General features: G+C 48.2%; 1 protein-coding gene across 1 annotated transcript in view; it reads right to left on the bottom strand.

The window, feature by feature from the left end:
• The window catches only part of LOC119958295 (GRB10-interacting GYF protein 2-like), a 120,155-nt gene that overhangs the window by 52,044 nt on the left and 45,432 nt on the right, over positions 1–22,679 (bottom strand). Inside the window, 2 exon segments of the mRNA XM_038786729.1 lie at positions 1,668–1,797; positions 5,049–5,113. Of these exon segments, the coding sequence (XP_038642657.1) occupies positions 1,668–1,797; positions 5,049–5,089 (171 nt within the window). The 5' untranslated portion in view covers positions 5,090–5,113.

Here is a 22,679-nt window from a genome sequence, read left to right as displayed (position 1 = left end):
GTCTGCACGTTCTCCCAGTGTGTGCGTGGGTTTCCTCCGGGTGCTCCGGTTTCCTCCCACAGTCCAAAGATGTGTGGGTTAGATGGATTGGCCATGATAAATTGCCCGTAGTGTCCTAAAAAAAAGTACGGTTAAGGGAGGGTTGTTGGGTTACGGGTATAGGGTGGACACGTGGGTTTGAGTAGGGTGATCATTGCTCGGCACAACATCGAGGGCCGAAGGGCCTGTTCTGTGCTGTACTGTTCTATGTCTATGTCTATGACAGTGACCCAGAGCCGAGATCGAACCTGGGACCTCGGCGCCGTGAGGCGGCAGGGCTAACCCACTGCGCCACCGTGCTGCCCACATTTAACTAATCTGACCAGCCATCAGGAGCACGGTTACATCTAACGTCACTGAAAACCACTTTGCCAGTAGCACCCAAAAGGTATCCTGCTCATTATCTTCTCACCCTTGGACAGCAGGGGTCCCTCGGTCGGAGCTACCTAACTGGAATAACGCTGATGCCCCGCCAGTTTTTAAATCCAACTTCTTCGATGGAACCTGGACTGTACAAATTCTGCCGAGGCGGCCTGGTGGCTTGACTCCACTCCAATGCTGAAGCCCACAGAGTTCCCTTTTAATCAATTTGCACGATTTTCTGGTTGCAAACAGACCTGCGGAATGGGTCATGCCGTCTATGTTAACATCCAAATGTGCCTGCTCCATCGACTTAAACACTCAACACGCAAACTCTGGATTGATGTCGGGCAACTAGTTTCTAACTCAGGAATGTGTGATATGCATCACTGTATATACACAAGTGGTGAATGTCAATACACTACAACTAAGTAACCACTAGAGGGAGCACCAGAGATGTCATGACATGCAGACATACAGCCAATGGGTCATTACAACAGGACACAACCAATGGGTAATCAGGACACCCAGAAGTGGCATTACCATAAGGGGTAAAGGGTAACCCATATAAAAGGACAGTGCACACATGCTCTGCCTCTTTCCACAGACAGACATGCAGAGAGTACATCAGGGTTGATCAACAGTATCACACCCAGCACGTGGCTTAGAGCAGGCCGGTAAAGATAGACTGAGTTACTACAGTTAGATTAGCAGAGAGTCGAACTCATTTAAGAACTGTGTTAACAGTTCAATAAACACGTCAAACTCATTTCATAGTCTGGAGCTTCCTTTGTCAAAGCATACATCAAGGAAGCAGCTTCTGCTGCACGAAGCAGCATAACGCAACAAGGAAAAATAAACCACCAGGAACAGTCTTCTGCTCACACAAGGAAAGAACTGACAAGACGATTGAAGGTCACACCCACAAACAAACCGAGAGCCATCGATCAAAGCGGAATCAGGGAGCGGTATGGGTCACCCATCGGGATTGAGCACCAGCAGTTCCTCTCGATGCCGTACGGCTCCCCAAACCTTCTTGGATGTCATCGAAGGTTACAAAAAAAATTTTGTGCACAACATCCAGCATACGAGCTTTGGGACGGCAGAACAAAAATTCGGTACAGCACGGCCAAATTCAGTACAGCATGGCCAGAGGGCAGCTGACAAATATTGCCATATCTCGAAACATCGCTTAACAGAAATGGGCAGACTTGCACGACGGGAAATTAAATTTCTGACCACGCTGGGCTGAAAGGTGCTGCAAATACCTTGTTATCTTTCATATAAAGTGCTAGCATTTCCTCTCTTCCATATCGATAATCTGCTAATTTGTATTTTGGCAATGCAGGTGAAGGTGGTGGGGAGGCAATGCTTCCGCCACTGGACAACGCACGAAGCCTGCAACGAGAGGGAGAGAAAGAGCAATTCATTACGGGTCATTCTATATAATGGTGACGTTAAAACTACGGTGCAAACGGAACTATCAACAATGACAAATATCCAACTTCTTTCCTGGAAGACGAAGGAGATGGAAATTAAGACAAGGAAGAAAATGTGTGTTAATTACAGGAGTCATAGAATCCCTGCAGTGCAGAGGGAGGCCATTTGGCCCATCGAGTCTAGGCCAAACCTCTGAAAGAGCACTCTGCCTAGGCCCGCTCCCCTGCCCTATCCCCATTTACCCTTCCAACACCAAGCGTCAATTTAGCATGGCCAATCAACCTAACCTGCACATCCTTGGTCAGGTTAAAAAAAAAAGATACAACTGGGAACCCAGCAGCGCGGTAGCATTGTGGATAGCACAATGGCTTCACAGCTCCAGGGTCCCAGGTTCGATTCCGGCTTGGGTCACTGTCTGTGCAGAGTCCGCACATCCTCCCCGTGTTTGCGTGGGTTTCCTCCGGGTGCTCCGGTTTCCTCCCACAGTCCAAAGATGTGCGGGTTAGGGTGGATTGGACATGATAAATTGCCCTTAGTGTCCAAAATTGCCCTTAGTGTTGGGTGGGGTTACTGGGTTATTGGGATAGCGGGAGGTGTTGACCTTCGGTAGGGTGCTCTTTCCAAGAGCCGGTGCAGACTCGATGGGCCGAATGGCCTCCTTCTGCACTGTAAATTCTATCTATGAAATGAATGCAGGAGGTTCAGAAAAGTGAAGTAGCAAAAAAAATCGAACAAGGGAGATTGGCAGCGATCATAAAAGGGAATCCCAAAGTCTTCCATAGGCATATAAATAGTAAGAGGAATAGGGCCGATTCTGGACCAAAAAGGAGATTTACACATGAGGGCAGAGCCGAGGCACTAAAGGAATACTTTGCAACAGTGGTTCCCAGGCCGTGGCAAAACCTGAGGTAATTCAGGCGCTAGATGGATTTAAATTTGAAACGGTGGTGGCATTGGATAGCTTGTCATTACTTAAAAGTCGATAAGGCACCAGGGCCGGATGGGCTGCATCAAAGGGTATGGAGGGAAGCGTGTGTGGAAATTGTAGAGGCACGGGCGGTAATTGTTCACTCTTCCTTTGACTCAGCAGTGCCCCAGAAGTCTGGGAAATTGCAAACAATACAGGCTAATTGGAAAAAGATAAGCCCATGAACTACAGGTCAATCAGTTCAACTTTGGTTTGAGCAGACTTCTAGATACAATAGCGTAGGTCAAAATTAACAGTTACATGACAAATATGGGTAAATTAGGAAAGCCCGCGTGGACTTCTTTGGGGCAAATCACCTTTAACTTCTGTTTTTTTTGAGGCTGAAACAGAGAGGATTGATGAGGGCAATGCTGTTGACATGGTCTACACCAGGGGTGGGCAAACTTTTCCGTGCAAGGGCCACATTCAGAAATTCACCATTTTAAAGGGCCGCATGGTATATTAAGTAAAATAATTAATATTTTAAATAGCCAAAATAAAAGGTCTTTAAAGGAAAAAAAAGCACATTTATTTGAAAAACAAAGTAACTCAGTAAGTAACAGAACAATGTCAATGAGAATGATGCATCTGACTGCAGTCATTTACCAGTTTGTTGAAATCAGGTGTCAAGTTGCTTGTGCTGATCCTTAACACTGACAGAAGCACAGCCTGGCCGAGTCAACGATAAAAACGCGCGTAGTGGGGTGGATGAGTGGGGCTGCCTTATTGGTCGGTTTAGTTGGGTGAGACACCAATAGAAGTCCAGGTTACAAGCAATAATAAGGCTTATTGTTTGTAACCTGGACTCCTATTGGTCGCACACCCAACTAAACCGACCAATGAGACAGCCCACTCATCCACCCCACTACGCGCGTTTTTATGCGGTCCGCCAATGAGGTGCCCGGAATCATAACCAGCATTTTTGAACAGCCGCCGGGGAAAAGCCGCTGAAGTAAATGCGCTTATTCAATAAGCGCATTTACTTCAGCGGCTTTTCCCCAGCGGCTTTTCAAAAATGCCGGTTATGATTCCGGGAACCTCATTGGCGGGCCGCATAAAACCTTTGTCGGGCCGTAGTTTGCCCACCCCTGGTCTACACGGACTTCTAAAAGGCGTAAGATAGGATAAAAAGGACAGTTGCAATATGAATGCAGAAGTGGCTTACCGACAGGAAAGAAGGAGTAGTAGTTAATGAAAGGTTTATTGTACTGGAGGAAGGTTTGCCATGGAGTTCCCCAGTCAGTGCTGGGGCGTCTGTTTTTCACTAACCTCTGATGGACAGGACACTATTTTTTTTATAATCTTTATTGTCACAAGTAGGCTTACATGAACACTGCAATAAAGTTACTGTGAAAAGTCCCCTAGTCACCACATTCCGGCGCCTGTTTGGGTACACAGAGGGAGAATTCAGAATGTCCAATTCACCTAACAAGCACGTCTTTCGGGACTTGTGGGAGGAAACCGGAGCACCCGGAGGAAACCCAGGCAGACACGGGGAGAACGTGCAGACTCTGCACAGATAGTGATCCAAGCCAAGATGTGCAGGATAGGTGGATTGGCCAAGCTAAATTGGCCCTTAATTGGAAAAAAAGAATTGGTACTTGTCATGTGAGAGTACCTTTAAGAAATGGGTGTTTATTACTGCAGTGATGTCAGAGTGTGGGCGGAGCTGTGCGGTCTGTCAGCTTTTAGTTTCACTTTGAGAAAAGCTTGGCTGTGTCTGTACTTTTTGGTTTTGTTTTCATGTTGGAGCTGCAGCCAGCCAAAGAAGGTGTAATGTTGTTTCTCTCTGCCATCCAAAGACTATCGCTTGAACATTTGGTAAATTCAGAGTGATAACTGCTCTCAGTAGTGAATTTAAACCTCATGTGCTTCTGTTAAAAGGTTTTTGTTTGTCTTATTATGGATGTTAAGAGGAAAGTTTAAGGATTACTTAGTGTTGTATTCTTTGGGGGGTTGTATTTGAATTGATGGTTGCTAAGATGTTCACTGTATGTTTTAAAAAGGTTAACTGAGTTCATTGAATAAACATTGTTTTGCTTTAAAAATTCTTTTCCATTTCTGCTGTACCACACCTGTAGAGTGGGCCGTGTGCTCCCCATACCACAATCTATTAAAAGTTGTGGGTCAGGTGAACTTCATGATCCACTTTGGGGTTCTCTAAACACTGGCCCATAACATACTCTAAATTTAGTAAAGATGACTCCCAATTGTCTCACACAGTGTTAAGATTATACATTACCATTCGGGTCCAAAGTTCAAAGTCTGAGTCTCTGCTGCCATTTCCTTGTCTTCGACAGAACAGCTCTGCAAGATTAAAAACAAAATCACGTCATTAAATTTGGGCAACTACTGTGGGCCACACATTTTGTCTGCATCTTCTTCTCTATTAGTCTCGTTAGGCCAGTTTCACGGTTGCTCTGGAAGAAGCCAGCAGGAAGTGGACTTGCATTGCCACTGCTCTTCCCTTTGACTGGCCGCTGGAACGCGCCACGGGTTGGCACAACGTGGAAAGAACTGAAACAACAGATCCACAGGCCACCGCTGTTACCCTAGCTCACAGATGGCACTCTCCGTTAAGTCAGAAGGCTGCGTTTGAAAGCTGCCTGCCTTAGGTACCAGAAGGAAAATCAGCACCCGTAGAGCCACATTTCAACATGGAATCAACTCATCCCGGAATGGGATCACTGGGGAGGGAAATTTGTAGTCAGGAAAACCATTGGGTATTCTTCAAAAAGCTTAGTTAACGTCAGGATCGTGAAATCGCCCACTTCACCAACACATACAGTTCTGCTCTCGGACCTTGCGAGACAGATGAATAACTTGTTCCGCAAATGCCACTCTTAAGCAAATGTCTAGGTGGGGTGCGGAGACACGCCTGGATGAAGTGCTCACCACTTCCTCTGTCTGCGGGCAAGCGGCGGTCTTCGGAGTAATATGGAGATAAAGCATTTATTAATCAAGAGGAACGGTTCCCATTCACCACACTGCTTTCCAATGCACCCAGAAGGCTGCATGCATGTCTGAGGGGTGGGTGGCTCCAACAACCAAAGATAATGGACAGCACATGGTCCCCAGACTGCAGCACAATCCTGCAGGGCCATCAAAACCGATTGACTAAATCCCATTTCGACCTCGAGGCACCCGGCAACTTGGGACCGCTAACTTCAGAAGATAAGCTGGGCAAGGGAAGGGCATGAGGCGGAGAAAAGAGACGCCACAGTTTCCCATGTGCGACTTAAAAGATATGGCCCCAACTTGTGTTGGGCAGGTGACAGCTACAGGACACACAACACTGAAAGCATCATCAAATTCTTTCAATTAGATTACAGCCCAATTTGAAACCAGCAATTTGAAAACCACTGCCTTTGCAAGCCGCAAGCTCTTCTGAATTGCAACCCATGTGAACTTGCAGAAGTCACTTCCCATTTCAGTACAGATTCTTTTCGTCATCAATTGCAGAGACGTGCACCGCTGTCTCCTCCCACCCACCGGGAGAACGGTCTCGGTTGCACCAAACAATCAGCGGAACAGCGCACCTCGAATGACCGGAACACTGAAGAAACGCCGCAACATATTTGGCTGCCAATTTTAACTCTCCGCACCCATTTACCGGAAATGATCCCGGCATCTCAATTTTTCCACAAGTGCTGGGGTCGTGCAAAAAAAAAACTATTTCAGTAATGTCTATCCCCCTGTTTTCCACAATGAAGACTCCGACAAGTGTTCGCTTGCACGGTGTGGTCACAGCAGCAAAGCGATTAAACCCTGTGGAATTTTAATAGTCCAAATTACAAACCACCCCCCCCCCCCCATCTTTACTTCAAGACCACAAGGCCTGAAAGTTATGATAACGGTTACAAACTATTACACGGTGTAGATAATCCCTATAATGCATTCCAACAGGACAAGCTTGCACTGCTGCAGTGAGGATTTCAGAGGTGGGGCTGTCTAGTGGGAAGAGACACAAGAAATACATCTGGAGTCTCAGCAAGGGCCTCAGCACTTCTGGCTCCTTTTGATCTAGGCTGGTGGTTTGACTGCACACGCGTGTTTTTTTGGGGGGGGGGGAGCACAATGGCACAGTGGTTAGCGCTGCTACCTCACAGCGCCAGGGACCCAGGTTTAATTCCAGCCTTGGGTGACTGTGTGGTGTTTGCACTGTCTGCGTGGGTTTCCTCCGGGTGCTCCGGTTTCCTCCCACAGTCCCAAAGATATGCAGGTTTGGTGGATTAGAGACGCCAAATTGCCCCCGAGTGTCAAAAAGATGTGTAGGTTAGATTAAGGGGTTAATGGGATACGGTGGGGGAGTGATCTTGGGTGAAGTACTCTTTCAGAGCGTCGGTGCAGACTCGATAGGCCGAATGGCCTCCTTCTGCACTGTCGGGATTCTACGATAATGTACAGTACAGCCAAGATGCTAATCAAGCACCACGTGAAAGTTCTAACCCAGCCAACAACCTGTGTCTTTGGAGAAATGACCGCCTTCAATTGGATTATAGCCACTAAGCTACTTTCATGTTGCAACACTGTTTATATTTATATATGAACTTGCATTTATATAACTATCATGGGGAGTGCCCCTCCCCAAGAAAAGTTGTCTTATCACATGGCTTCGGTGATGTCATTGTGTGGGTGGAGCTGGGCTGGGCTGTGGCTCTGTGTTTTATGTTTGTTTCGAGTTTGGACTGTTTTGAACTGCACAGGTTGAAAGAAGTGCTTCTCGATCTTCAGTTTAAAAGCTGTTTCCAGACTGCTTGATAACGTAAAGGAGAAGGAATTCAAACCTGTTGTTTGGAAAGGGGAACAAGAGTCATCAATAACAAGTCTTATACCAGTAAGAGTGTCGTGTGCTGGGCCACACTCTGAAAAGGGGTTTCTGGTTTTACTTGGATTTTGTTATTGAATTGGAACAGTTAAGGGGGAATTCATTAAGGGTTATACATAGATTGCTGCCGCTGTGTGGGGTCTTCATGTTTGCAGTTGATAAAAATTCTTATTTTGTGTGTTTATACAAATGTTAACAAAGATCTTAGAATAAAGCTTGTATTTTTTGATTAAAAGCGCCGAAGAACTCTGTTGAATAACACCTGAAAGGCACGCTCTCGTGCTCACTGTAACCAAATTCAGAGGTCAGGTGAACGCCATAATTTACTCTGGAGTTTTCTGTACCATGGCAGAGCACTCCCTCACTGGAGCAGCGGGCTAAAGATAGTGGCTCCCGTGACTTCCTCGGGAGTGGCAATTATCGGCGGGAGGAATGGGGTCGGGTCAGACTCGGTCTGGGTGTTTTTAAGACAGCTCCTCTGAAGTTAGAAACTGCTCGTTTTCCTTCTAATCTTTTCAGAGTAGCTGTGCGTGTAAAGCCTGCAGAGACAGGTGAAGTTAGCGATTTTAAACCGCTTTGATGGATGATTCCCAGCCCAGCGCAATTGTCTCAAGGCAGAAATGTTTGTTTGGGGGGGGGGGGGGGGGGGGGGGGGGGGAGTACGCCCAGCCCACAACAAGGAGAAGGCGGCACAGTTTCCACCAGCTCCATGCCTTGATAGGATGCAGGCCCCACATGAAGAAATCTGGCACAGCAACACTTTGGGCAGCACGGTAGCATGGTGGTTAGCATAAATGCTTCACAGCTCCAGGGTCCCAGGTTCGATTCCCAGCTGGGTCACTGTCTGTGCGGAGTCTGCACGTCCTCCCCGTGTGTGCGTGGGTTTCCTCCGGGTGCTCCGGTTTCCTCCCACAGTCCAAATATGTGCGGGTTAGGTGGATTGGCCATGCTAAATTGCCCGTAGTGTCCTAAAAAGTAAGGTTAAGGGGGGGGTTGTTGGGTTACGGGTATAGGGTGGATACGTGGGTTTGAGTAGGGTGATCATGGCTCGGCACAACATCGAGGGCCGAAGGGCCTGTTCTGTGCTGTGCTGTACTGTTCTATGTTCTATGTTCTAACACGCTGGGTGCGCTTGTTTGCATTCTGCTTTACACCATTCTAAACTTGAATGAGGCGGGTCTGAACCCTGGGCTATAAAAGGGATCAAACATCTTTTAAGGGCTTTTAATCAGAACATCCTGAATGAAACTCTACAGGAAGTGGTTATAAATCATTTCCTGCGCATTTAAGCTAGATTTCAGCAAAGGGAAGTGAATTTCTGTTTTCATCGTGAGTTTCAAATTCTGGTCTCCAGCACTCTTTCCTCTCTCTCCCCCCCCCCCCCCCTCCCCCCCCCCCCCATTTTTTTTTTAAGGGCAATTTAGTGTGGTCAATCCACTTGACCTGCATATCTTTGGGTTCTGGGGGTGAGACCCACACAGACACGGGGACAATGTGCAAACCTAGTGCCACAGTGTTAACTACTGCACCACCCTGCTGCCCCTCAATCCCATCTTCTAACAAAAATGCTGAACACTTCCTGCAGTTCAGCAGCAGGTAAATAGAACAGTGGCAGCAATGATCGGACCACAGTCTCCATTTAAATCTGAAGCGGAGTTTACTGAACTGTAACAGCTCTGGGCAAACCGGCCCCGGGTCACTGTCCGTGTGGAGTTTGCACATTCGCCCCATGTCTGCGTGGGTCTCACCCCCACAACCTAGGATGTGCTGGGTCGGTGGATTGGCCACGCTAAATTGCCCCTTAATTGGGAAAAAGAAAATTGGGTATTCTAAATGTATTTAGAGAACAGTTTGCCCCAGATATTGGGACTGCCTTTTTTTTTAAACTATGGTGGTGAGTTGCCTTCTTGAACCTCTGCAGCTTGAGTCTTCAGCCCTATCTCCCCACTAAATGTTCACATCCATCAGCTCTGGCAAGAGATGCGCTGGTGCCAGGCTCAAATGCAACACAACGGATGTAGTAATTCTGTCACTGCCTTCAGCTGTATGAGAGCCTGATACTGCTCTCCCTACACTGCAGAGATCAGCCTGATTCTGTTGGTATTCACTGGCTGCCAGCTGGCCACAGCCCGATTTGATGCACATCTGCCTCCTTCTCCGTCTTTCAGTCAGCCCCATCATTCTCCAAACCACCGGCACCAAATTCAAACAGACGATCGGGCAGGGACAGCAACTGACTGGACATCTTCCCATTCTAGTCTCGGGACCTAGCGCGAGAACGGAAAGCAGCACGAGATAATAACCGGGAGTCAAGCGACAAATATCTGACATTAAAGCCCTACAAGGAAAAGTAATTCCTTCTTTTTTAAAAAACATTCCTTTCGACTGACCTCCTGGCCGGTGGCCAGAGTGCCGCAGTGCGGGGGAAAGTTTCTGGTGCCTTTCCAAGTGGTCACTCTTCACGATGGTCTGTGTGGAGGGGCACCACAGAAGACCCCCGCCCCCCCGGCATTCCGCCCGCACCAAACATCCGCGCGCTTGCACAAGTCATTGGTTGGGTTGCAGTCAAGAGCAGGAACCCCGGCACCTCGAGCCAGACCAGTGCCAACCACCACACTGAAAAGCTGCTGGTCTCAGCCGAGATCAGCCAATTGCGCACTGTCTGGGAATCTAATCGGAGGCCTCCTGGTTCAAGCTTTTATTTTGTTTATTAAAAATGCGTTTTGAAACAAACTGGGGGAGGAGTTGAGATTATAAACGAAGCGGTTGATGACTTCCTGCTGTTGTCTTGATGGGAGATGTGAAGGGAGACTCGCCAGGAAAGCTTGCCAGGCAGTAAAGGGGATAATTGCGTAACAGCATCAGCCGTTGCATTTTGACATGGGTGGGGAGGGGGGGTGCAGAAAGCTTCAGAAATGCACACAAGTACCACCTAGCAGAAGTAGAGGCGGCCAGCTGCAGCACAAAACTTCCCGAGCGGGCACCATGACCGTATTACTGGACAAATTGTCCTTGGCTTGCCCACGGGCCTGGTCTTGCCAGGGCACTCCCCAATCAGCAATGCATGTTGCCAGACATACGGTTTTATGATGTGTAGCAATTTTGACCTCTCTCTCTCACTCTGCACCAAACCAAATCCTATATGTTGTTGTGAGAATACTTAATTTGCACTATTGTATGTGGCCACTGAGGGGACGGGAGGGGCAAGAAAAGGGAGAGGGAACATCGACCGCATCTTAAATATGTATAAAACAAACAAAAAAAAAGTCAAGTCAACTCTCACCCCTGAAGACGAGATGCCCAATTTTCCATCTTGACGTCTCCCGATTTCACCAACTGAAGAGTCGGGGGGGGGGGGGGGGGGGGGGTCATGCTTAACGTGCCGCTTTGCAATTCACTTGAAACAGACTGAGCAAGGGAGGCTGACTTTGGGAGATCATTTTAATCTTTCCAAGATCTGCCATTTATGGACCAAACAAAGTTTCCTGGCAAAATAATTTCCTTCGAAGGGGGCAATATTCTTACTGGAAACGGCAATGACGAGGGGGACCTGGAAACATGCTCAATACATCTCAAAATCAACTATGCCATGAATCACGAACACTTGCGCAATTCTTCAAATATCCCTGCCAGCAAAATCTGGCCAATACCGAAAGGAAATAGCGATTCATGCAAGGGTTTAAAACCACGTGAAGTTCAGTAACCAAGCAATGGGGCCCCAGCACATAGCTGCATTGTCACCAGCTTGGAAATTAGGAGTGATACGGAGGTAGTTAGGGTAAACAAGCTATTTAACTTGGATACGGAGCACAGGATGAGCAGGCGCAAGGACAACAATCCCAAGGTGAGATGCGACTGGTCTTCCTTCCTCCCCATCATATAGGGAAGCTGCAGAATGGATTTGAAAACAGAAGTGATTGATCATTTGCCCATTTTTTTAAGAAGCAGCTGAATGACTATTGCTCGAGGATTAATAAACAACACAGTGCAATGCTGCCAGAGAGGAGAGGGGTTTGAAGCCCCAGTAGCTCTTCCCAAAGTTTGGGGAACCCCGGAGCTGACATCGAAGGATGCTGCCCTTGCAAATGGAAAGTTGTTTCAAGTGGTGTCCCACAGGGCTTGATGAAATGAAATGAAATGAAAATCGCTTATTGTCACGAGTAGGCATCAATGAAGTTACTGTGAAAAGCCCCTAGTCGCCACATTCCGGCGCCTGTCCGGGGAGGCTGGTACGGGAATCGAACCGTGCTGCTGGCCTGCTTGGTCTGCTTTCAAAGCCAGCAATTAGCCCTGTGAGCTGTTGGGACCCTTGCCGTTTGTGTTACATTTGACGATTTGGACGTGAATGTGGGGAGCACAATTGGGAAATTTGCAGACAACACAAAGATTGGCTGAGTGGTGGACAGTGTAGAGGATAGCTATAATCTCCAAAACGATATGGATGGGTTGGTGGAGTGGGGATAAAGTGGCGATGGAATTTAACACAGAAGTGTGAGGTCATGCATTTAGGGAGGTCAAACAGTTATAGGCAGAACATAATAAATGGGAATATATTAAGAGGGGCAGATGAAGTGAGAGATCTTGGCGTACAAGTACACAGGTCTCTAAAGGTAGCAGTTCCAAGCAGACAAGTTGTTAAGAAAGCATATGGAATGCTCTCAGTCACTGGCATAGGTATAGAAGATAAAAGTACGGATATAATGTTGGAATTGTGTCAAATCCTGGTGAGGCCACAGCTGGAGTATTGTGCACAATTCTGGTCGCCACATTACAGGAAGGACATTATTGCTCTGGGCAGCGTGTGAGGTGGTTTACAGGAATGCTGCCTGGGCTAAGAAAGTGTGGCGACGAGGAGAGATTGGATAGGTTCGGGTTATTTTCCTTGGCACAAAGGCGGCTGAGGGGGTGACTAACTGAGATGTGCAAAATGATATGGGGAAGTGATAAGAGCGGGCAGGATAAAACTGCTTCCCTTAGTGGAGAATTCCACAACCAGAGGACATAGATTCAAGAAGGTGCAGGAGGAGACATGAGGAAGAACGTTTTCCACGCACAGGGCAGTATGGATTTGGTGGTGGAAGCAGGGACCCTAGCTCTTTAAGTTCCTGGAATTGGCAGCACGGGTGGCGCAGTGGTTAGCACTGCTGCCTCACGGCGCCAAGGTTCGATCCCGGCTCAGGGTCACTGTCCGTGTGGAGTTTGCACATTCTCCCCGTGTTTGCGTGGGTTTCGCCCCCACAGCCCAAAGTTGTGCAAGCTAGGTGGATTAGCCACGCTAAAATGCCCTTTCAATGGGAAAAAAAATGAATTGGATACTCTTTAAAAAAAAAAAAAATTTTTTTTTTTAATGTTTTAAGTACCTGGATCTGCACCTCAAGTGCTGTAAGCTACAGGGCTATTAACTGGGTGTGGAAAGGTGGGATTAGAATAGGCACCTGGATATCCCTGTGCTGAGAGGTGGCAGAGGTTATAGCAAATGTGCTCGTGGTAATTTACCAAAATTTGCTGGACTCTGGGGTGGTTCCGGCAGATTGGAAAACAGCAAATGTGATGCCACTGTTTTAAAAGGGGGGTAGACAAAAGGCAGTTAACTACAGGCCGGTTAGCTTAACTTCTGTAGTGGGAAAATGCTTGACTCCATCGTTAAGGAAGAAACAGCGAGACATCTAGGTAAAAATCGTCCCATTGGGCAGACGCAGCATGGGTTCATGAAAGGCAGGTCTTGTTTGACTAATTTAGCGGAATTCTTTGAGGACATGATGAGTGCGGTGGACAATGGGGAGCCAGCGGATGTGACATATCTGGATTTCCAGATGGCATTCAACAACGTGCCACACAAAAGGCTGCACCATACGATTAAGACGCATGGCGATACGGGTAACGTATTAGCATGGACAGAGGATTGGTTAACTGACAGACAGCAAAGAGCGGGGATAAATGGGTGTTTTTCTGGTTGGCAATCAGCGGCTAGTGGTGTTCGTCAGGGATTAGTGTTAGGTCTGCAATTGTTCACAATTTACATAGATGACCTGGAGGTGGGGACCAAGTGTAATGTGTCAAAGTTCGCAGGTGACACTATGATGAGTGGTAGAGTAAAATGTGCAGAGGACACAAAGTCTGCAGAGGGATATAGGTAGTTTAAGTGAGTGGGCAAGGGTCTAGCAGATGGAGCTCAATGTTAATAAGCGAGAGTTCATCCATTTTGGTAGGAATAACAGCAAAATGGACTATTATTTAAATGGAAAAAAAATTGCAGCATGGTGCTGTGCAAAGGGACCCGGGTGTCCTTGTGCATGAATCGCAAAAAGTTGGTTTGCAGGTGCAGCAGGTAATTAAGACGACAAATGGAATTTTGTCCTTCATTGCTAGAGGGATGGAATTGAAAAGCAGGACGGTTATGTTGCAGCTGTATAGGATGCTGGTGAGGCCACACCTGGAGTACTGTGTGCAGTTTCGGTCTCCTTACTTGAGAAAGGATGTACTGGCACTGGAGGGGGTGCAGAGATGATTCACTCGGTTGATTCCAGAGTTGAGAGGATTGGCTTAGGAGGACAGGCTAAGTAGACTGGGACTATACTCTTTAGAATTTAGAAGAATGTGGGGAGATCTTATAGAAACATATAAAATCCTGAAGGGAATAGATAAGATAAAAGCAGGTAGGTTGTTTCCACTGGCGGGTAAACCTGGAACTAGGGGGGAGCAGATTTACGACTGAATTGATTAACTTCTTCTCCCAAAGGGTCAATCGGTGGAATTCCCTGCCCGGTGAAGCAGTTGAGGCGACCTGGCAAAATGTTTTTGAGGCAAAGATAGACAGATTTTTGAACAGTAAAGGCATAAAATGTTACAGTGAGCGGGCGGGTAACTGGAGCTGAGTCCACAAAAATATCAGCCACGATCTTATTGAATGGCGGAGCAGGCTCGAGGGGCCAGATGGCCAACTCCTGCTCCATGTTCTTATATTCGTACGGCATGGACAAGATGGGCCAAATGGCCTCCCTCTGTGCTGTAACTTTTCTATGAAGTGCCTGGACTGTGTTGGGTATCACAAAATATTTATTACAAAGGTTATATAAAAATCACTTTTTTTTTAAAAAATTGACAATTTAATAATTTGGGATTTTTCAAGTTTTAGTGTTACCGATGATCAGCAGACTTCCAGAGGGGGTGACACGGTTGCAGAGTGGTTAGCACTACTGCCTCACAGCGCTGAGGACCCGGGTTCGAACCCGGCCCTGGGTCACTGAGCGTGTGAAGTTTACATATTCTCCCCGTGTCTGCGTGGGTCACACACACACACACAATAAAGATGTGGATTGGCCACGCTAAATTGCCCCTTAATTGGGAACATAAGTATTTATAATAGAAAACACAGACTTCCAGAGGTATGGTGCCCAAAGCTGATTGCAGTACTCCCAACAGGGATCCAAACAGGCTCTGTACAACCAAGGCAGAATGAAAAATGAAAATCGCTTATTGTCACGAGTAGGCTTCAATGAAGTTACTGTGTAAAGCCCCTCGTCGCCACATTCCGGCGCCTGTCCGGGGAGGCTGGTACGGGAATCGAACCGTGCTGCTCGGCTGCCTTGGTCTGCTTTAAAAGCCAGCGATTTAGCCCAGTGTGCTCAACCAGCCCCTTATCCCTTTCTATTCCAAGCTACTGAAGCTAAAGGCCAGCATTCAATTTGCTTTTTGAACCTGTCTACGAGCTTCGAATGATGCGCGGACCCCGTTTAGCTCTCCCTAATGTGTTGACAATAAACCGTGTGCTGACTGAAAATGTGATAAATGGAAATCACTTTCCCATGTAAAAGCAAGCAATAAAGAAGGGTTACATTCCCGACCTGTAAACCTGAGACCACTCTATCAAAACCTACTTTGATGCATTTATTTTATTTTGTACAGAGCACTTACACTACAGTTAGATGCACAATTTTCAATGAATGCTAAATTGTATGCTAATGTTAAAAAAAATGCACCTCTAATGCATAATCTCCCACAGAATGTTTTGCACTCAACACAGCAGCACGGATATGCGCTCCTTGATGCATGCCCAGTGATGAACTAGCAATGTGGTTCTTGATGCAGGAATAGTAATCACGCAAAAAGGGAAAGAGAGGCCGTGGCCCGCTCTGGTATTCGGGCAAGTTTGATTTTTTTTCTTGCATCGCTTGAAAACAAAATTACACACATTCCCCTCAAAATTTTAATTGTTGAAAATAAAATTAAAAGAAACTATGCTTATTGTCGTGCTCCAGCCACTTTAATGGTGGAACAGCACTCCGGAGAACAGTTGCGATCTGGTTTCTTTCGTTTAAAAAGATGATTTAGTGCAGGACCCAAATCAGCCTTTGATTGATGAGGAGCCTTTTGTGCCATTGTGGTGACTGCACCGGTGCATCATCCCGAACCAGAGGTTCAAATTCAGCATTGGATGCAGTGTGGAGCATGCAGTCCTCGCCTGCAGCGGTCAAGTTCTTGCTTTTTAAAACCACAAATCATTGGCGCCCTTTCCCTGCAGTATGAAATCGTTGAGAGTCTGAAATTTGGCATTCTTGCATTTGACCTGATGAGTGCACGATGAAAAGTTTCAACAACATGTCTCTTTTCAGCAATATCCAAATCGGTTTACAATTGGTCTACATCACCCCCGTCAGGCAGCCACACACACGTGTATTAAAACAAAACGTCCTCAGTCTGTCGCTGGCTCTCTTGCCAATCTCCTCTGGCTCTCAACCAGTCACTGAAAACAGTTTCTCTTTATTTACCCTAGATAAATCCTTCATAAATTTAACGCCTCTTGTCAAATCTCTGCCCCCAGGGGAACAACTTCAGATGCATGCACATCTGGAATGTCAGACTGCGCACTGACCTTGCGAATGAAACATAGACACTCCGAATTTTTCTGGACTTCTTCCCATAACTTCAGGGGAAAGAGATTAGTTTTCTTTCTGGAAAGAAAAGCTAACTCACCCGACACAGACGATCTGGAAGCTTAGTGGCACGGCATTAAAACTAGTTTAACGAAGAGGGAGCGTCTGAAAGGCGATCCTAAACAATGAAGTTCAGAGTGCACAACTTCAGTCGTGAAACGTTAACACTCCAAGCTTCACCCGCAAGGACTTTCTCAATAAGGGAAAACGGGTGAACTACACACAAAAGTTTCAACGTCCAAAATATAATTTTTACTGAAACAAAGCCACAAAATGATCGCTCAGAAACAGAGCAAGTGGGGTGCAGTAGTTAGCACTGCCGTCTCACGGCGCCGAGGTCCCAGGTTCAATCCCGGCTCTGGGTCACTGTCCGTGTGGAGTTTGTACATTCTCCCTGTGTCTGCGTGGGTTTCGCCCCCACAACCCAAAGATGTGCAGAGTAGGTGGATTGGCCACGCTAAATTGCCCCTTAATTGGAAAAAAATTGAATTGGGTACTCTAACTTTATTTTTGCTTAAAAAAAGAAATGGAGCAAGTGGTAAAATACTGAAAAGAGTCAGGCACAAGAAATATAACCACTTTACTGCAACCCAAGTCATATTTTAATATCAACATATTTTACATTTACATCGCAATTTATCTTAGGAATTTCCAAATTACGTCAGAGACGATGAAAAATGAAATCCCTTATACTGGCAACTGCTGTAGCTATTCTGCAGCAGCAATAACAGTGAGGTGAATGGCCAGGTAAACCAGTTTCTGGTCCAGTAAATTGAAGGAAGCTAATCGGGACACTGGGATAACTTCCGATAGTGTTGTGGGGTCTTTCAGGTGTCTGTTAAAAAGCTTTTGGCTCGAGGGCAGCACGGTGGCGCAGTGGGTTAGCACTGCGGCCTCACAGCACCGAGGTCCCAGGTTCGATCCCGGCTCTGGGTCACTGTCCGTGTGGAGTTTGCACATTCTCCCCGTGTTTGCGTGGGTTTCGCCCCCGCAACCCAAAAATGTGAACGCTAGGTGGATTGGTCACTTAACTTGCCCCTTAATTGGAAAAAATGAATTGGGTACTCTGAATTTTAAAAAAAAAAAAGCTTTTGACACAACTCCTTATTTTAAGGATGGAAACTCCCAACAATACGGCACTCCTTCGGTACCGAATTGTGACAGTTTAGATTACAATTATCCTTCAATCAACAGATTATCCATTCAGTCATTGAGGTTTGGGCATCTCACTGCGCAAATTGGTTACTGGGTTTCCTACAATGCATTTCATTGGTTGTGAAGTGCTTTGGAACCTGCGGAAGGTCATGGCGTCATGGTTTTATCACTGAGCTAGTAAACCAGGGTAATACTCTGGTGGCAACCAAAAAGAAAATGCTGGAAAATCTCAGCAGGTCTGGCAGCATCTGAAGGGAGAGAAAAGGGCCAACGTTGAGAGCCCAGGTGACCCTTTGGCAAAGCTTTTTTTTTTAAATTTAGATTACCCAATTATTTTTTCCAATTAAGGGGCAATTTTAGCGTGGCCAATCCACCTAATCTGCACATTTTTGGGTTGTGGGGGCGAAACCCACACAGACACGGGGAGAATGTGCAAACTCCACACGGACAGTGACCCAGAGCCGGGATCGAACCTGGGACCTCAGCGCCGTGAGGCGGTTGTGCTAACCACTAGGCCACCGTGCTGCCCATCCCTTTGGCAAAGCTGACCATGTTCTGGGGGCCCGGGCACGAATCCCACCGCAGCAGATGGAGAAATTTGAATTCAATTTTTTTTTTTAATTCTGGCCTTAAGAAGTCGAATGATGACCATGAAGCCAGTGCCAATCGTCGTAAAAACAAATCTGGTTCACTAATGTCCTTGATGGAGAGAAATCTGCTGTCTTTACCTGATCTGGCGTCTCCAGATCCACAGATTTGTGGTGGAGTCTTACAAATGCCTGCCCCCCCCCTTCCCTAGAAATGGGTTTAGCAAGCCACCCAGTTCAAGCAGTTAGGAATAGGCAATAAACGCTGGCCCAGTTAGCGACGCCCACATCCGAGGAAATAACTTTTCAAAAGTTCTGAAAGGTGCTTGCTAAATGCAAATTCTCTTCCTTCATGTGACACTGTTGCTTACTATTACGCAGGATTTTTTAAAAATTGCTTTTAAATTGAAGCTATCCAATGCAAAATGGTTAAGTCACACACAAGGTCCACAGTATAAGTTACCAGATGGGGATGGGGGGGGGGTTTATCCTTCATTATCCTACATCACACTGCAGTTTAGCATTGTACCGAGGGACTGCCACACTGTCCAAGGACCCGCATTGTCGAAGGTCCCACATTTCAGACAAGTGCTGGATAGCCAGGATTTGTTTGTTCACACTAACATTCAAAACCCTGTTATACTATCCAGTAAGCGACAAACTCCCCCCCACTCTTTTTCCCCACCAAATACCACCAGAAATAAAAGTTGACTGGTTGACCCTAATGCTCTACCTAATAGAAATCAAAATTTAAGTGAGATCCAGACCAAAGTGGGCAGAAAACAGAACTGGAGCTCAGCATGAGGGAATTCTCAAACAGGAAATGGAGGGAGTCCAAAAATACATTCTTACATTGAAATTGAAGTGCATCACAAAAACTGCTGTGGATAAATAGAACTTAAAGCTAGGATCTGACACACATGCACACGGGTGAAGAAAGTCATGACGGATATGGAATGTGTATCGCAAGCTCAGTGGTATCAATAGGAAATAGAAATAAAACTATTAGAGAACAGAACTATGTGGAGGTGGGGGGGGGGGGGGGGGTCAATTGGAGTTGAAGGTGCTGCAGGAATATTTAATAATTTAAATACAGAGACACAGAGACACAGAGACACAGAGACACAGAGACACAGAGACACAGAGAGACAGAGAGACAGAGAGACAGAGAGACAGAGAGACAGAGAGACAGAGAGACAGAGAGACAGAGAGACAGAGAGACAGAGAGACACAGAGACACAGAGACACAGAGACACAGAGACACAGAGACACAGAGACACAGAGACACAGAGACACAGAGACACAGAGACACAGAGACACAGAGACACAGACACACAGACACACAGACACACAGACACACAGACACACAGACACACAGACACACAGACACAGACACAGACACAGACACAGACACAGACACACAGACACACAGACACACAGACACACAGACACACAGACACACAGACACACAGACACACAGACACACAGACACACAGACACACAGACACACAGACACACAGACACACAGACACACAGACACACAGACACACAGACACACAGACACAGACACAGACAGAGACAGAGACAGAGACACAGACAGAGACACAGACAGAGACACAGACAGAGACACAGACACAGACAGAGACACAGACAGAGACACAGACAGAGACACAGACAGAGACACAGACAGAGACACAGACAGAGACACAGACAGAGACACAGACAGAGACACAGACAGAGACACAGACAGAGACACAGACAGAGACAGAGACACAGACACAGACAGAGACACAGACAGAGACAGAGACAGAGACACAGACAGAGACACAGACACAGACACAGACACAGACAGAGACACAGACAGAGACACAGACACAGACACAGACACAGACAGAGACACAGACACAGACACAGACACAGACACAGACACAGACACAGACACAGACACAGACACAGACACAGACCGACGGCGAGACAGAGACCGACGGCGAGACAGAGAGAGAGGCACAGAGAGAGAGAGAGAGGCACAGAGAGAGAGAGGGAGGCACAGAGAGAGAGAGGGAGGCACAGAGAGAGAGAGGGAGGCACAGAGAGAGAGAGGGAGGCACAGAGAGAGAGAGGGAGGCACAGAGAGAGAGAGGGAGGCACAGAGAGAGAGAGGGAGGCACAGAGAGAGAGAGGGAGGCACAGAGAGAGAGAGGGAGGCACAGAGAGAGAGAGGGAGGCACAGAGAGAGAGAGAGGGAGGCACAGAGAGAGAGGGAGGCACAGAGAGAGAGAGGGAGGCACAGAGAGAGAGAGGGAGGCACAGAGAGAGAGGGAGGCACAGAGAGAGAGAGGGAGGCACAGAGAGAGAGAGGGAGGCACAGAGAGAGAGAGGGAGGCACAGAGAGAGAGAGGAGGCACAGAGAGAGAGAGGGAGGCACAGAGAGAGAGAGGGAGGCACAGAGAGAGAGAGGGAGGCACAGAGAGAGAGAGGGAGGCACAGAGAGAGAGAGGGAGGCACAGAGAGAGAGAGGGAGGCACAGAGAGAGAGAGGGAGGCACAGAGAGAGAGAGGGAGGCACAGAGAGAGAGAGGGAGGCACAGAGAGAGAGAGGGAGGCACAGAGAGAGAGAGGGAGGCACAGAGAGAGAGAGGGAGGCACAGAGAGAGAGAGGGAGGCACAGAGAGAGAGAGGGAGGCACAGAGAGAGAGAGGGAGGCACAGAGAGAGAGAGGGAGGCACAGAGAGAGAGAGGGAGGCACAGAGAGAGAGAGGGAGGCACAGAGAGAGAGAGGGAGGCACAGAGAGAGGGAGGCACAGAGAGAGGGAGGCACAGAGAGAGGGAGGCACAGAGAGAGGGAGGCACAGAGAGAGGGAGGCACAGAGAGAGGGAGGCACAGAGAGAGGGAGGCACAGAGAGAGAGGGAGGCACAGAGAGAGGGAGGCACAGAGAGAGGGAGGCACAGAGAGAGAGAGGAGGCACAGAGAGAGAGAGGCACGCACAGAGAGAGAGAGGCACGCACAGAGAGAGAGAGGCACGCACAGAGAGAGAGAGGGAGGCACAGAGAGAGAGAGGGAGGCACAGAGAGAGAGAGGGAGGCACAGAGAGAGAGAGGCACGCACAGAGAGAGAGAGGCACGCACAGAGAGAGAGAGGCACGCACAGAGAGAGAGAGGCACGCACAGAGAGAGAGAGGCACGCACAGAGAGAGAGAGGCACGCACAGAGAGAGAGAGAGGCACGCACAGAGAGAGAGAGAGGCACGCACAGAGAGAGAGAGAGGCACGCACAGAGAGAGAGAGGCACGCACAGAGAGACAGAGGCACGCACAGAGAGACAGAGGCACGCACAGAGAGACAGAGGCACGCACAGAGAGACAGAGGCACGCACAGAGAGACAGAGGCACGCACAGAGAGACAGAGGCACGCACAGAGAGACAGAGGCACGCACAGAGAGACAGAGGCACGCACAGAGAGACAGAGGCACGCACAGAGAGAGAGAGGCACGCACAGAGAGAGAGAGGCACGCACAGAGAGACAGAGGCACGCACAGAGAGACAGAGGCACGCACAGAGAGACAGAGGCACGCACAGAGAGACAGAGGCACGCACAGAGAGACAGAGGCACGCACAGAGAGACAGAGGCACGCACAGAGAGACAGAGGCACGCACAGAGAGACAGAGGCACGCACAGAGAGACAGAGGCACGCACAGAGAGACAGAGGCACGCACAGAGAGACAGAGGCACGCACAGAGAGACAGAGGCACGCACAGAGAGACAGAGGCACGCACAGAGAGACAGAGGCACGCACAGGAGACAGAGGCACGCACAGAGATGACAGAGGCACGCACAGAGAGACAGAGGCACGCACAGAGAGACAGAGGCACGCACAGAGAGACAGAGGCACGCACAGAGAGACAGAGGCACGCACGAGAGACAGAGGCACGCACAGAGAGACAGAGGCACGCACAGAGAGACAGAGGCACGCACAGAGAGACAGAGGCACGCACAGAGAGACAGAGGCACGCACAGAGAGACAGAGGCACGCACAGAGAGACAGAGGCACGCACAGAGAGACAGAGGCACGCACAGAGAGACAGAGGCACGCACAGAGAGACAGAGGCACGCACAGAGAGACAGAGGCACGCACAGAGAGACAGAGGCACGCACAGAGAGACAGAGGCACGCACAGAGAGACAGAGGCACGCACAGAGAGACAGAGGCACGCACAGAGAGAGAGGCACGCACAGAGAGAGAGAGGCACGCACAGAGAGAGAGAGGCACGCACAGAGAGAGAGAGGCACGCACAGAGAGAGAGAGGCACGCACAGAGAGAGAGAGGCACGCACAGAGAGACAGAGGCACAGAGAGACAGAGGCACAGAGAGACA

The sequence above is a fragment of the Scyliorhinus canicula genome, chromosome 29, assembly GCF_902713615.1.
Source record: "Scyliorhinus canicula chromosome 29, sScyCan1.1, whole genome shotgun sequence".
NCBI lineage: Eukaryota > Metazoa > Chordata > Chondrichthyes > Carcharhiniformes > Scyliorhinidae > Scyliorhinus > Scyliorhinus canicula.
The sequence above is the reverse complement of the archived record's forward strand: the minus strand, read 5'-3'. Positions and strand labels throughout refer to the sequence as shown.